Here is a 16,899-nt window from a genome sequence, read left to right as displayed (position 1 = left end):
TGTGGGAGGACAGCAGCGTCCTGCAGGAAACACCCCTGCTGTGCGGTCACAAGGTGCTTCATTGCTTTAAAGGGCGGTATTCAGCACACCAGAGCGGAGGCTTTCAGCTCCAGAAACAGGCGCTTTGATGTGAGCATGGGCGGCGTTTTCCGCCAGTGTGCGTCCAGAGGAAAGAAAAGCGTCCATATGGGGGGAGAGGGAGCTCCGGGGCTCCGTGTGCGCTCAGGAAATAAGTCGACTGCATGCGTGAATCTGATTTCACAGCAGGAAGATTAATCAGCCATCAAAGCAAACCATTTTTTCTTTTTTTTGCAAATGTCACCTGGATGCGGTGAAGCATCCGGAGCTTGAATAATCCATGAGCCCGGGCAGCGATCCTCTCCTCCGGGGCTGGAGGAGGGCCAGCGGGTCGGGCGTATCTCGTCGCCTGGGATCAAACACAACATGCGGACACATCGCGGATCAAACAGACCCCTTTACTATCCCCGCAAGTTCCCCGGCGCCGGCTGGGATGATGGGACACGAGGTTTAGGCTGCTGACTCCCAAATGTCCCGCCTCCCTTTGAGGTGAGATCGAGGCGCACAAAACCAGTCTGACCTCCACCTGTGCCCACCGACATGGATAAACTCACCGTGATATCAGGATGCCTCTTCCTCGCCGCAGACATCTTCGCCATCGCCAGCATCGTCAATCCGGACTGGATCAGCACCGGAGATTCGGCTGGTAGGATGTTGTTGATACTTTTTACTCTGAAAAAGTGTAATTTTTTTGTCTTTGACAGCCACGCGAGGGTCTGTGTCAGGAGTCAGAAGAAGCATCAGTGTGCTCAGACTGTGGACACACAGTGTTTGCAGCTGATCAGACAGTATAAAGCCAACAGCTGCACACAAACATTGCTAAATTGTTAAAGGAGAGTGTCAGAGGAGACCTCCTATAATGAAGAGAAGCCATCACAGGTTAACAGTGAATTTCCTCTCTCTGACTTCTCTGAGGAGGAAAAAAAACACAAATTAGAGAAAAGTCCTGACTCCAGGTTTGGACTGACAGTTTTAATGAATTACAGAGAAATGTATGAAAACAAAAAAAGAAAGCGATATATTTACTGTCATAATTCAGAGGGATGAAAAGCCACCGCCTCAGTACAGCAAAGGTCAAGCAAGACAGCATAAAGTAGGGAGTGTGGCCCCCACAGCATCAGGGGTCCATTTTGTCAGTCAGCTTCTTGTTGTACATTTAGTCTTGCATGAACAAAGCGGTTTCTTCCAGTTTGATTAGTTTTGGTTATTTGACATGAGAGGTTTCACTGTTTGTGTTTGTATCTGTGCTTTTCTCTCTGGTTGTAAGTGGGCTGGTGAGGCAAAGTGATGTCACACACATTCACCAATCAGGATTTTACTCAAAATCTGATGACAGTTGTTGCATAATGCTGCCAAACTATGCTCAATAACATCTGATCAATTTCTGATCGGTTTTAAGTGTTCAAAATAGTGCTCTACAGGTCAAACTACCATGGACGGTAAAAAAATTGACGCAGCAGAACCACAGGTATATTTTTAAAAAGAATTTAATTTTTTATTCCACATTTTTTTTGTCCTTGGTGCCTACATTACCCACAATGCAACTACAACCCCTGACAGCTCTATTGGAGATTCAGGTGTGTTATGCTAGTTGCGGCTGATGTAGCTGCGAAATGAGCTCACTTCCTTATAACTCCACGCCCCCAGACTTTGCTCATTATGAAACCCAACCAAATCTGACTCAAGTGACATCACTTGAGGACATTCATCAGGCTCTATTAGAAAGTTAGAAAGGGATAGTTCGGATTATTTAAAGTCAGGTTGCATGAGATCCATAGTCAATGTGTCGCCTACAGTAAATGGCAGGCAGCCTGCTACCAGTTTGGAGAAACAGACTAGAGTCCAGACAAAGACACAAAGCAATGTACTGCTGTGGACAGGGGGAGCAGAAATATGGATTTTAACCACTTTTAAAAGACCCACCTAAAAAAAGATCAACATCAGTTGAAGTGGATGCTACATTTAGAATATTTTTACCATTTTAGATTGCCTTCAGACAGCCCTTTCCGACGGGGAGCCTTTTCTTTGCAGGCTTCAAAGTCACCAGACTCCATTCATAAAAACAGTAATTTTACCTTGCAGAACATGGGAGTGTAAGTGTGGCACTACCACAACAAGTAATACACTAACTGTGGAAAAGTACCTCATACAAGCCCACATCAAATAATCCAAACTATCCATTTAACTTTTAATAGATGATAACTACGGATGATTTTCTGAACCTAAGATTTGAGATCATGTTTTCAGGGCCTTTAAACACATGAGTCACTGGGGACAAATGATAGTGTCTGAAAGGATAATCCTGATTTACATCAGTGTCAGCAGCTGTTGTTCTGGATTAACTTAAATGGTTAGTTAGCCCCAATATGATCATATTACTGCTACTAATGATCATTTTTAGGAAAAGGCGTATTCCATTGATTGAGCAGTCAGTCCTTGAATTAAAGGGTTGACTACAGACGTTGGCCAAATCCCACAGTCTTCTACTTAGAGCCAGCCCTCTTGGTTATTGCAATAGAGTGATATTCAGATGCAAAGTCCAAAAGCTAAACATTGACTAAAACTGATGCAACAGGCAAACAAACCAGTACGATGTATATCCACAGCTGCCCGGAGTTCTTGTCAGCCTCCATCCTAATGCTACAGTGGAGCAGAGATAAGCACCTAACTGGCATGCTGAGTGGTTGTTACAGGATTTAATTTGTTGTAAAAAAAATACTGACTGCAGCTGCAAGTTGAGTACGTAACAGGCAGTGTTTTTGTTGCATAATTAAATGTGTAACCATGCACCAGATCCTTTTTTTCACTCAATTATTACAGTACAAAATGGACTGAAGTTCAGCTCAGTGTTCAGATTTTACCTTCCTATCAGTCATGGTAAACGATGGTGTGAAATCACTGTGCTTAATGCACTAAAAGCCTTTTGTTCCTGTTTAATTAGCCGAGTAGTAATCGCCCGAAGGCAGGAAGTGTTGTTTGGGAATGAAGATGTGTGACTTGTAATGAGGCCTCCTGGGCGTGTAATGCTTTCCACCTGGAGAATTAAAGCTCCTCAGGTTCAGTTGTGACGTATTTTATTCTGGCTGTAAGTCAAAAACATAAAGACAATGGCACGTGCCCCGTGATTTTTTTTTTTTTCTCTATCTGTGCGTCTGCACTGATAAATGGATAACTTGTCACTCTACATTATTTTAAACAACCAGAAGAACATGAAGAAAATCAGAATAAGCTTAGAACATTTCTTTCTCATCATTGAACCGAGGCTCACTGTGAATATGCGCTTTGATCACTTCGTATTAGTTATCGTGCTCATTTCCAAACGCTGTTATGTTAAAGCGGCTGATCAAACACAGGAGTTTCCATGCGCTGCTCTGTCGTCCCTCGTGCTTTGGCATCTACCATAAGATATGCATGCCTGTTAGTGTGTGTGTGTGTGTGTGTGTGTGTGTGTGTGAGAGAGAGAAACCGCACCAGTATGAGCATATGCACTCAGTGTGTTTGTGTTCTTAAGTGTTATGCCGAGAGATTTGAATCAGCAGGGAAGTGTCTGAGATTATGAAGTGTTCAGTAAGTGCAGGTTAGCAAGGTTGGTCACTTGTAAAACAAACGCACACACACACCACGTATTTGGTGAACATCTGATGTCACAGCTTGCAGGCTAACTCAGAGGTAAACATAAAATCAAAGCCATGTAGCACTTTTTAAAGAGCAGATTCAGGATCTTTAGCAGTTTGTAAATTCTGCATTGCAATATTACAATTGTGAAGAATACTGGACAATGACAATGATATTCAGTATGAAAAACATTAGTTTAAAAAGTAAGAAGGTTTGTTTTCATAGTATTAACTCTGGAATAATCAGAACACATTTCAAGTTGTACTTCCTGGTCACCAGCGCTGTCATTTGAGTCATTGGTAACCAGGAAGTACTACAATCAGCCTGTTCTGCTGCGATGCGTTTCAGTGTGGGCAGTTTTTGTTGAGTCTTGTTTATGTTGTTTTTGAGCCGCATGTGGCCAAGCCTGAGAGAGCAGAGCTGGAAAAATTGGTGGTCGGGAGTCAGAATCTTGCGTGCAATGCTGCATGGTAAATGTAGGCAGTGCTGGCAAGTTGATATAGCACACACTGAGGTATTTATTGCTTCAGTGGACTACATTTACCATCAACACTGATTGGACCTCCACAAAAAAAGTTTCCATTTGACAACTGTTTTACATTACATGTTGTTGTGGTTCTTTTCTTCTTTCACATTTTCTCATTTTATTTTGAAGGCTTTCATTCACAGTCATTTTTGTTGCTTTTAATCATCGCTTTCTGAACCACATTTCATTAAAAACAAAAGCTATTTTCCACAAAAAACACACTTTGGTCGGACGCATGGCTAGGTTGTGTCTTTTGGAGAATGAATGCACTATGTAGGTTGTCCCCCACCCTGCGGTATGAAAGGATGTGCTGAGGGGGAGCAGGATATCCTGTGTACAGGGGGAATAGGTCAGCCTGCAGGAGGATGTGGTTCAGGCCTGATGTTCCCCTCAGCCTGGTATCATCACCCAGCACTGGATCCATGACCAGGAACTGAAGCCATTTCAAGCCACTGATAAATATTTAAAGGGCCGATTTTACTTTCATGGCGTGAGGGATATGGGAGTAGCATTATGTAGAAAGAGGCAGAACGTCTTTTTATGATTGTCTTGTACTGGAATGAGCATGTTGTGTATTTTTCTAAACTCCATAATTTTACTTGTGCATCACTGTAGTTTAAAAATACTGAACAGTTAAATGGGTTTTAATAGCTTTAAGTACCAGCAGCTTACTTAATTTTCCTCCTAATTACAAGATGTTTCAGTGCTTCCCTGTTGTTTTCCTGCGCTCATTGTGATATTGGTTACTTGTAATTTTGGCCATCATGACAATTATGTTAATTCTACAGCAAGTTGCTTTAAATTGCCCTGAATAAATCCATAAATCCATAAAACACACAAAGCTCCTCTTTCTTCACTGTCTGCTTTGCAGGCACTAACTGCTCGCTCAAGATAATAAGTAAGAAAAAAGAGGCAGACAAAAGAATAAATGAAGGTGTGGGAGGATTTAATTCAGCGTTTATGTGCTCTGCCTCGTGTGGACGCTTCTGTGTTGTCAGAATGGATGCAGAGTTGAGCTGATGCCGTCTCTGTTGGGCTCCAAATGTGTGTGTTATACGCAGAAGCCCTCCTGCCTGACATCCCAGCGCCTGCCAGGTTTTGTGAAGCAGGAGACCGTCAGATGACTTGCCATCTGATGTAGGGGTCATTGATCTCTCCATTTCCGTCTTGGCTGTTAATCTTCGTTTCTCTGATGCCAGGAACCTGAACCTGTTTGATGTCATACATGAATCACTGGGGGGTCAACGCTGCCGCTGGCACGCTGCCCGCCGGAGTGTTTCCATACCAACAGGTTCCTCGGCCCCCGGTCACTGTGGGGAATCCAGGGACTCCTGGGAGGTCATCATATCTTACAGCTAGAATAACATATGGACAGATGATGTCATACTGTTTGTTGCTGCTACTGTGTATTAGACTCTTTGTCTTTGCCAACTACCAGTATGCTACAAGCTACCTTTCATATACTGATTTTAATGTGCAGTAGACTTTGGAGTGTTATCCATCTGGATGATGTGTTGGTTACTATGGTGCCAGTGTTTTAATGGTTTGTTTCACTCTCATGGCTCTCATAGGGTCTTTTTTAGCTGAATGAAACAGCTGATTTCAGTGAAAAAAGCTCTAAAAATACTACCTGCTCAGCACCGAACCGGAGACAGACACAGCACCTAGCTGGCTGGTATTTCCCGCAGGAGATGGTAGAGACCAAAAATGAGTTACAGGGAAACATTGCCACATTTTATGTGGACGTCCAGACAGTGATGTTGGTAAATATTATCCATAGAAGAAATAATACCTCAGTGTCTGCTATATTGACCAAGAAAACAGAGCTATCCTGCTGCAAAATCTGTTGTACTTCCTGCTCACCAGCACTGTCGTCCGAGTCATCGTGACCAGGAGGAACTACGGTCTCTGTCAGCTCGGCTAATCGGTCTGTTCCGCTGCTCTCCATTTTAGCATGGGCAGTTCTTATTGAGCGTTGTTTTTCTCGTTTTTGAGCAGTCTGTGTGCGACGCCAACCCTGAGAGAGTGGAGTGGAGAGGATTTAGTGGTTGGGAGTCAGATGCTTGCGTGCAATGCATCATGGTAAATGTAGGCACTGCCATACGTTTCCACAAACAGGAACACTCAACTTTGTCGGTTGATATAGCACAAGCTGAGGGGTTTATTGCTTCAATGGACTTCATTTATCATCAACACTGGTTGGACATCCACCCTAGTCAGTATCAGACTTGCATTTGCCGGGTGGCCAGAAACATGACTCATTATGATATGATAATGTAGCTCCATAACTGCTAGACATGTAAATAATCAAACATATCAACTTATATGTCAGTGATGTGTTTAAAATTACTAAATAAGCAACAATAAACATTTTTCATGGATCAGAAAGGAAACATTTTTTCCCCTGTGTTCTCCATCCAGGCTCTCTGACCGTGGGTCTTGTCCAGCAGTGCCAGACCATCCACGGCAGAGACCGGACCTGCAGCCCCCCACAGCTGCCCCCAGAGTGGATCACCACACTCTTTTTCATCATCCTGGGCATCATCTCCCTCACCCTCACCTGTGGCCTGCTGGTGATGTCACGCTGGCGCCGCGAGGCCGCCCGATACGCCCGATGGATTGCCTTCACAGGGAGTAGGTGTTCACAGCCAGCTCTTCTCTTATTCCACCCACAAATGTGTCTCTGCATTATATCTTTTGTGTCTTTTTCCTTTGGTATAAAGGATCAGCTACCTGCAGCTGCCACATGGCAGGATTTATGAATATCAAAGTGGCCTTAATTTCACGGTAAAACCCTGTAGCTGTTAAGTACCACGTCAAGGTCAGAAATTAGCTGCAGCTCGAGGCCAAAGTGCCCATTATAGTTTATAAAATGCCTGAGCAAGTAAAAGATGCTGCTTTAGAATCTCCCGTGAAATAAATGGAGCTTACCTCGACACCACCACTCTGAGTTTCATCTCAGGAAAGCTTTTAGTCTGGTAATTATGAGCATCTTGACAAAGTGACTGCCGACGAGCTCTAATTGATGGGTTTCTATTTTTACAGCGAAGACACGGAGTTTGTCTGTTAGAGGGGCCCACGGCAGGAGGAGCGCTTCACTTGGCTCTAAATATAGAAAAATCTGAAGCAGGTTCCACAAGAGTAGACTACGGGAGAAGATTAGGGCCACATGTTAAAAAAATGTATTGCAATTCTGACTTTATCCTCAGGATAATAATTTTTCACATATGGCCGTGATCCAGGGACAGTTGTTCCACTCACATTTTAATACCTGAGAGCTGCCTTGAAGGGTCTCCACATTATGACCAAGTGCTTCATGGATGACATGAAAAGCCAAATATTTAATCTGTCAGCTAACTATTTGAACCATTTATCCACGGCTTTAACCACCTATTTTAACCCATAAGTGATTCATTGTAATGAACAGTTGTAGCTGTTATCTGTTACCTTTATCTGCTTTAACCATTTTATCCATTACTTTATCCTACTCACCATTTATTCATTATTTAATTAGATTTTAAACACTTTATCCATTACTCTTAGCTAACATAAATATTTGTCTGTTCCATCCATTTATCCATCACGTTTTTGAACTGTTAAAACTCATCTGCTGGTTTGCTGTCTAGTTTTCATCCACATGGTGTTCAGCTAACTGTTTGGGCATATTTTTAAGATTTAAATTATAAATACTGTTTTTTTTTTTTTTTTTTCAAATTCGTAGAGCTACTCTGCAATTTTTCCTCATGCTCTCTGGTAACCGCAGAAGTACACCCGGTTGGGAGTCTCTGGTCTAAAGAGGATGTTCATGTTTTTCTCTCTGTTCTTGTTTTCCCTCCGTCACAGTGGTCCTGTTCTGCATGGCTGCTCTCATATTCCCCATCGGCTTCTACATCAACGAGGTTGGCGGACAGCCATATAAGCTCCCCAACAACACAGTGGTGGGCTCCTCCTACGTGCTCTTCGTTCTGTCCATATTCTTCACCATAGTGGGACTGCTGTTTGCTGGGAAGGTATGCTTGCCTGGCTGACACGCCCCCCCCCCCTCCTCGTTTTTGTATCTCTGGAGAAACCCCACCATCGGGGGCAGGTTTTGTTAGACATGACTCTTCCGTGGCGGCGCTGGAGGTTTCATTCAAGTAGAACAAAACTGAGACGCACTTGTTTGTGTTTTTTTTCCTTTTGGATGATCCTGTTTGTTCGGTGACTGAGCAGCTCTGAAATCATCCGTCCCGAGCGAAGAGGTGAACAGACAGGAGAATATTAATAAACAGGATGGAAATGGATTCAGGACTGTCAAGGGAGGCCTGCTGTATTATATGTCATCTTAACATTTACTGACAGATGACCCTCGTTCTTCTCATCCTGTCAACCAAGATGCACATGTTGAGATTGGACTGATGTCAGGCCTGATACCGGCCAACGCACCCAGTATGATCCAGTCACCTCCAATGTGACGGAGGTTCCTCTGTGAACACAGCTACATGGAACAATCGGTCATATATACCATGAAGTTTCACTTTCTTGGCACATTTTATTTATTTAAATGTTCAGTTATGGTTTTTTTTTTTTTTTTGTAAAAGCTATTTTTATTAAAAAGGTATCCCAGAGTTTCCCTGCCATTAATGAGAGGTGGATCACTTTGCCTTAAAGCACTGTTAACCTTAAATTGACTATAATGTTGTTGAGTTTCATGAGATCAAATCTCAAATTCTGGATACATCAAATGTAGGATGATGGAAAACTGTTTGAACTGGAATGTAAAAAAAAAAAAGCAAAGTTTGTACAAAATGACAAACACCATGTTGGTCGACATTGAAAAACTTGTCAGTTGAACTCTTGTACATGATCGGGGGGGTGATGTAAAGATGGATCCATGGAAGAGCTGGTCTCTGATGCTGTTGAGCTAAACCTTCGACAGTAAGAATCAGCAGCAAGACTCAAATTAACAGGTCAAACCTGTTGTGGTCTCTCTGTCTCAGCTTTGTTATTTTCTAGTGATGCAGTGAATGTATAACTCATTCCCTGGTGTTTAAACACCGTATCAAGAAATGAGTCAATCCGTGACTTGTTTGTTTTGTACATTCGGGACGTTGATGCTTCTCCATTTCTGTATAAATGAACAGACGGCCAGTCTGCGTCGCTTTCTAGAAGCACTGTGATGGTCTTGAATGAGCATGGAAGATCTCATCTCATTAAAGATGAATCATTGGCGAGCCGTCTCGTCGATTTGTTTTAGAAGAGCGTATCACTGTAATTATTTACAATCAAGAGCAGTGTTCACTTTTTTTTTTTTTATGTCAGCTGAAGGATGGCATAGTTTTTTCTGAGTTTAACACATTCTTCGACCTCTTGGGCTCATGAAGCGTTTCCACATTTAATAAAGTCAAAAATCTTATGATCAGAGCTAAACAAATTATTTTTTTGGACAAACATGAAGCTCATCTGATGGCCAAAATGAATCTCTCTGCAAATGCTTTTGCCTTCAGTGCTTATCTGCAGCGAGGCAGAGCTTGTTCAGAGCACTCTCACACCCACTTTTCATCCTTTGTCTGAGTGGATGCACAGGATGTTTAGGTTGCCATAGGAACGTCTTAGAAAAGTATTTGGTGATGTGTTTGTGGTCTTCTGAAAATATCCATTAAGCTCTGGGCGATAGCTGCAGGAACCTCCGTCATGTGTTGAAGGTCACATCCCAACGTGTATCGCTGTCTTTTAAACATCAGGTGTTCTGCATTGGACGGAGCAGCATTAGATATTTTGTCTTTTTGCTATAAAGCAGCAGCAGCTTTGCTAAACATAACTGGCCTGTGTCCAGCTTGCAGCGGTTACATGACAGGACTTAAAACTATTGAAGCTGCAAAGTTACTTTCATAAAAGTACACAAACTACCTTTAAGCTTCAAACCAAATCTCCCAGCCACAAGTACTGCTACTTTAAGACATTTTAAATAAAATAGTTTTGTGTATCTACTTTGCCAGTGCTGCAGTGGAAGGAGAGAGAGAGCCTTTAGTTCTTATGCTGGACTACAGAGTAAGGAGTAGTTTCTCTCTCTTTCTCTCCACTGTGGAAAATTTAAATAACCAACAATGACATAATTGGGAAAAAAAGACACAGTTGACATATTCTTTGGGGACATCAGATCAGATTCATGTTTAAAAAATGTATTCCACAAATGCGTAGCACAAAGAATAAAGGTTTTAAGCAAAAAACAGACAGACCTGCTCAGGCCTAAAATGTGAGAGCATGTTTGATGCACAGTATAAATGTATCTAAAGCTTTAAAGTAACATGTAAGGATCTTAAATGGTGAGGTCGTCAACTTAGTTTGGCACAGATTTAATTAGTACAGTGTGACAATCAGCCTGGTCAAGTGCACCAGTGGTGGATATGAGGCGCAACTTCAATTCTAACCACAAGAGGGCGTGATCGGTTAAATTTAACTCAGGGAAGTCCAGCACTTCACATCTTTAGTTCCACTGTTGTATTATGTCAAAGCCTTAATACAGTCCAGCTATTGTATGTTACAATGCTCTGAGGCAGAACCACGAGGCAGCAACGCACCCAGTCCAGTCCAGTCCAGTCCAGTCCAGTCCAGTCCAGTCCAGTCCTCCGCTCTGAATGTGTTGGATCCACTGTGGATGATTCTCTCAGGCCATGCTGTTACTGCTGTGCTGCAGCCTGGCCATTCGGGCGGCTACGAGCAGCAGCGCCCCGACGAGGAGCTCCAGGCCGTAGGAGAGCCAGGCCAGACCCAGAGACCAGCCGAAGGACGTGTGGATATAGGCCAGGCCCTCCGGCCCCACCAGCCTCTCCGTCTCAGCCAGGGCCTGGTTCGAATAGACGATGTAGAGGCTCACGCCACACAGGGTCAACAGACCTGGAGAGAGATGCATCACACACACACACACAGAGTGGGTTTCTGAACTCAGCTGGACATTAAGATTTGTAGAATTAAAGACCACAAACTGGCCTGTTTTCATGTTTTGGAGGGAACCTTGATACTGATTCATCACAATAATGGCCTTATTCTATTTTGGTGCTTTATACTGTACATTAAAAAATGTTCATCCAAGTGGTTTCTCTGGGATGCAGAGTGGAACTGAGGACAACCAAAACCATCTATTAACCAAAAACATTCTATATAGGTTGTGTTTTTAAGCACAAGCAATTATAAAGCGGAAATTGGGACCACTCAGAGCTCCATGCTGAGAGCTCATCAATGAAACCAGCAGTGACATCAAGTCATTACCTAATCAAAATCTCATATTGTGAGAGACAGGAAATGTAGTGACGCACTCGTTGCACAACATCCCAGTCGTCAGAGACTCGCCTGAGGCACACGAACACACACAGTCCCCACAACTTTCACAGTGTTGCCATTGGAAACACTTTTTTAAAGGGGATGCAAGCGGAGCGCAGAGGCTCCCCAGAGCGGGACTAATAATCGTTTTATTGCGATTACACCCCGAGGTGCTACGAGCGCACAGAATGATGAAGAAGCTGCATCTGATTCTAATGCAACTCGCCATGAGGAGCAGAGAAGCAGACTGTAAACTGCCTCACCTACTGCACATAGAGGAAGGATCACTACTACTATTCCTCTCCCTCCTCCTCCTGTGACGGCCGAAAATGATTGCATTGAGAGAATGTTAGCAGCAGTTTTGGTGAACAGTTTAAGCCAAAAATTGGTGGCAGCTTGAAGATTTATTGCTTTAAAAAAATAAAATCTTCTATGATAGAAAAGTAACATGTTTGGGGTTTGAACTGATGCTCGGTCCGTCTGTCGGTTCACCACTTTGGTCCCAACTGAAATGCCTCCACAACGTTTTGATGGATTGCCATGAAGTTTTTTTTTTTGTCATTCATGGTTCTCAGAGGATCTACCTTCATGACTTGTTTCCCATGTATCCTGTGTGCAGCTAATTATATATAATTACGTAATGCTAAATGTTAGCATGCTACAGTTAGGTAGCGAACATGGTTGACATTAGTGGCACTACAATGTAGACAAGGGCAGCAATAAATACAATAACACTTGTGCTTTTGTTGCTAGTGTGGTTTGGTTTTGAGAGTAGAAGCACTTTGTAAATGTTCTCATTTCAGAGGAAAACTGAAAGTGTGCTGAGAATGAAGCGAACAGGGAGAAATTAGAGCGGCCCTGCAGGAAGTCCAGACACTCATTAGACTGTTTAATGGTCGGGGAGGAAAGTGGTTGCAACATTAGGACGAAGACAGAACAAAAATCTGTTATATGAACATATGTATATATACACAACATACACACACACACACACACACACACACACACACACACTGTTTGGTAATAAGGCATGACCTCATTTACTTTTGCTGTGTGTTTGTGTTGGGATTTATTAACACATTACATGCTGACTAAAAATGAGTATTTATTAAATGTTAATACACTAAAAAAAAAAATTAATCGTATTTGGAGTCAAAGACAACAAGACAGAAATGTCTGGCTAGGAGGCTGAGGGGGGGGGATTTCAAAAGTCGGACAGTCAAAAGGTTCACAAGACAAGTCCAATCTAATTAAAGTCTTTATCCCATTCCACACATTTCCATGTGCTGCTTATTAAAGGGAGACTATAAAGAGTCCTTTTAAGTTGGTGTTTATCCATCACAAGGCCCTCTTTATGGAGGTCATAAGGCGCTGGCAGGAGAGCACCAACACACCCAGAGGGAAGAGCTGCTCAGGCACTAAGTTCAAGCGCTCACGAATAACTTCATTACATTAAATACACCAATCAACATAAGAGCTTTAACATGGTTAACGGTAATCTAACTCTATTCTAACATTTAAATGATTTATTTGATGGTAAAATACGTATAAATATGAGTGTTTTTTTTTAGCTTATACAAAAAAAGAGAGGAATGGAGAGACACAAGCAGCTGCATGTAGTTTTCTGTGCTATTAATACCATTTTTATGTTGTTGTTTTTTAAGTGCCAAAAAAAGGTTCTATTTTTCTGTAACTACCAGCTGTCTCTCATTCCCTTTTTTTTAGGGAGCTTTTTTTCATCCAGTTTATTCTGTTATCGTTGTGGCACAGATTCAAAATACAGATCAGAAAGTTTAATTTGAGAGATTGGTGACTAATCCAGCATCATTAACCAATTTATTCTATTTAGATCAGATAGCCAGGTTAAGTTTTTACAGTGTAATATATAATGTATTATGTTAATCTTTATATAATAGTCAGTTGACCTCATTATTATCCTTTGGTGGGAAAGTTTAGTGGCGCAGTATTGTTACATTATTGTTCAGGTCATTATTTTAAAAACATTTAGTAAGTATAGTAGTTTTTCCAAACAAAATCTAATTGAAAATTAACTTTAATTTAATTAAATTAATTTTATTGTTGAATTCTTGAGTTTTCCACACTCAACATATTTATTCTATAATTAAATATATAATTTTGCCATATTCTGACATGCATCAATGTTAAGAGATGTGATAATAATGTAAACCAACTGCTACAAACTACCAACTACAAACATCGTCTTCTTCGTTGTTCGTATTGTACGACCAAGTTGCCGTCCCAGCGGGTGCAGATTTCAGGAGGACTTTACAACTGCTAACCTCAACTGTCCCACACAAACAACGTGAAACTAAAGGTGGAATGAAATGAAACACGGGCTGGTAAATGAATGCAAATTTGGGTTGCAGTCGCTTCCAAGGTGCCTCTCAACAGACCAATAAAGCTCTCAGAAAGCATCCAACCGTATAGGATGAAGTACTTCTGATGTGGCCACACACACACACACACACAGACAGAGACAGACACACACACACACACACACACACACACACACACACACACACACAGAGACACACAGAGACACACACACACACACACACACACACACACACACACACACACACACACAGAGACACACACACACACACACACACACACACACACACACACACACACACACACACACACCTGCCCATTCATGCATACTTAATCAATCTGGCCGGACTAAATCATCATCAGTCCCTTTGGCCACATACGGTCAATAACTGTAACTGAGGTCAATTTCAGCCCTGCACATAAAGTAACGAGCTCCATCTGCTCAAACTAACCACATGGCCTGACTTCACTGCCTCATTCCACCCAAATATGCTTATACAGTACTGTGCAAAGGTTTTAGGAAGATGTGAAGAAATGCTGTACAGTAAGACTGCTTTCAAAAGTATAATTCTTTTATCGATTTACAAAATGCAAAGTGAGCGAACAGAAGAAAAATCTAAATCAAATCAATATTTAGTGTGACCACCCTTTGCCTTCAAGACAGCATCAATTCTTCTTTTTAAACTTGCACACAATTTGTGAAGGAACTTGGCGGGAAGGTTGTTGCGAACATCTTGGAGAACTAACCACAGATCTTCTGTGGATGTAGGCTGATATTGTCTGTATGTTTGGGGTCGTTGTCCTGCTGCAGAATAAATCTGGGGCCAATCAGACGCCTCCCTGATGGTGTTGCATGATGGATAAGTATCTGCCTGTATTTCTCAGCATTGAGGACACCATTAATTCTGACCACATCCCCAACTCCATTTGCAGAAATGCAATGAACCTCCACCCTGCTTCACCGCTGCCTGCAGACACTCATTGTTCCACTCTCCAGCCATTCAGCGAACAAACTGCCTTCTGTTATAGCCAAATATTTCACATTTTGACTCATCAGTCCAGAGCACCTGGGGCCGGTTTTCTGCACCACAGTTCCTGTGTTTTCATGCATAGTTGAGTCGCTTGGCCAAGTTTCCACCTCGGAGGTTTGGCTTTTTGGCCACAATACTTCCACGAAGACTTCTGGCCAGACTTCTCTGGACAGTAGATGGTGTACTTGGGTCCCACTGGTTTCTGCTAGTTCTGAGCAGATGGCACTGCTGGACATCTTCTGATTTCGAAGGGAAGTAAACATAATGTGTCTTTCATCTGCTGCATCTACAGTCCTCAAGGTTGCCTGTTTCTTTGTGCTTCTTCAAAAGAGCTTGAACAGCACATCTAGAAACCCCAGTCTGCTGTGAAATCTTTGCCTGGCAGAGACCTTGCTGATGCAGTTTAACTACCTTGTGTCTTGTTGCTGTGCTCAGTCTCGCCACGATGACCTATGACATGAAACTGTCTTCCACAACATCACCTCGGTAGCAGAGTTTGCTCCTCACCATTTCAGTTAATGGCTGTGTTTCAACCTACATATTAAATTGATGATCATTAGCATCTGTTTGGTATAACTGATTGATCATACAGACTTTGGGCAGGTGTACCTAGAAGAATTGAAGCTGTTTTGAAGGCAAAGGGTGGTCACACCAAATACTGATTTTTCTTCTATTTGCTTGAAAGTATTGTTACTTCACAGCACTTCTTCACACCTGCCATAAACATTTGCACAGTACTGTATATCTATATATATATACATTTTTGTAAATGTCTGATGAATGGAGAGTAAATAACCACCACAGTGCTGAAGCCCATTTTCTAATACAATCCAAAAGGATAATAAGTTTCCATCCATCCGCTGATGCACTAAATGTATGAGGAAGATGGATGAGAGCTTTTAGTGCACTCTTATGTATTCTCTTCCTCACCAGACAGAGTTAAAGGCATGTCAAGATAACTGGATACTCTCCTCCGTAGCACTGATTCATCTGAATGCATGATTGCCACTTGAGAATGTGTTTTTTCTTTTAATGGATCTGTGTACCACAGTGCCACGCACAGCATTTCCCTCACAGAGTTACGGACGCCGTGTGGAAAAGCTTCATCCGTGGACCTGATCTTTGCACACCTGAGAGAAGGAACTGAACTTACTGCAGACGAAGAAGAAGGAGGCCGTGCAGGTGAGGAGGACAGGGCTCCGAGCCAGGGAGCTGACCAAACCACAGATGCCCCCAAACAGCAACAAGACCAGGCTGAAGGGAAGCAGCACCACTATTGCACTGTGCATGTCTGCATATCAACACACACACACACACACACACAGATTGATTAGAGAGCATTGCTGTCTTGACAATAAAACTTCATTACCAGAGTGTGTTATGAGCAGCACAGGGTTTAATCAGAGAGACGAGGAAGAGGAGAGGCTCACTCTGCATGTGCAGCTCAGTCTCAGAGTATCTGGAGTGGTCAGCTGTGAAAGAGTCAATGGAGTCTGCTAACGTCCTCCCTCCTGGATGTCACGATTGAAAATGAGGAAAAGCAAAGTTATTTTCATATCTGACATTTCGCTCAAATCTCATTCATTGTGAGTAAAAAAAAACAGCCCACCTTCGTTGATGCTCCACAGTCCCGAGTGGGAGCTCATGTCCTCTAAATCGCTCGTGTTGGTTGGGTTCATCTCTATGATGTACCAATAATCGGTTCCGAGGGAAGCCGCCAAAAAAGCGAAGCTGAGGATACCGCAGATGCCGGCAGCGACCACCACAGCGCCAAAGGTGACCTTCATCCTGCACAGGTGAGGGTTTAACTCACGCGTAACGCGGGCTCCCTAGTGTAGAGCCACTCTTTCATACGCGCTCATTGCGAGAAGCGGAGGGCGCGAGAAAGGCGCATTACGGTGCCAAGATTGTCCAAAAGCTTCCCTGTGGAGGCAGTCAATAAAATCTACAGAACGGAGATGGAGATCAGCTCATCCCTGACTGAAAGAGTCGATT

General features: G+C 42.7%; 2 protein-coding genes across 2 annotated transcripts; one reads left to right on the top strand and one right to left on the bottom strand.

The window, feature by feature from the left end:
* The first annotated feature begins 306 nt into the window (after positions 1-306).
* On the top strand, positions 307-8,995 carry LOC139220005 (uncharacterized protein C16orf52 homolog B-like). Its single transcript, XM_070852043.1, has 3 exons — positions 307-724; positions 6,641-6,853; positions 8,063-8,995. Exons 1-3 carry the CDS (start codon positions 619-621, stop codon positions 8,245-8,247), a joined length of 504 nt encoding a protein of 167 aa, XP_070708144.1. The 5' UTR covers positions 307-618; the 3' UTR covers positions 8,248-8,995.
* Positions 8,996-10,486: 1,491 nt separating this feature from the next.
* tmem235b (transmembrane protein 235b) lies at positions 10,487-16,748 on the bottom strand. Its single transcript, XM_070852383.1, has 4 exons — positions 16,514-16,748; positions 16,335-16,415; positions 16,058-16,195; positions 10,487-11,095 (listed from the first exon to the last, which is right to left on the bottom strand). Exons 1-4 carry the CDS (start codon positions 16,689-16,691, stop codon positions 10,866-10,868), a joined length of 627 nt encoding a protein of 208 aa, XP_070708484.1. The 5' UTR covers positions 16,692-16,748; the 3' UTR covers positions 10,487-10,865.
* Positions 16,749-16,899: the final 151 nt, after the last annotated feature.

This window comes from Pempheris klunzingeri, chromosome 20 (genome assembly GCF_042242105.1).
Source record: "Pempheris klunzingeri isolate RE-2024b chromosome 20, fPemKlu1.hap1, whole genome shotgun sequence".
NCBI lineage: Eukaryota > Metazoa > Chordata > Actinopteri > Acropomatiformes > Pempheridae > Pempheris > Pempheris klunzingeri.
Note: the sequence above shows the minus strand (reverse complement) of the source record. Positions and strands in the feature narration are given on the sequence as shown.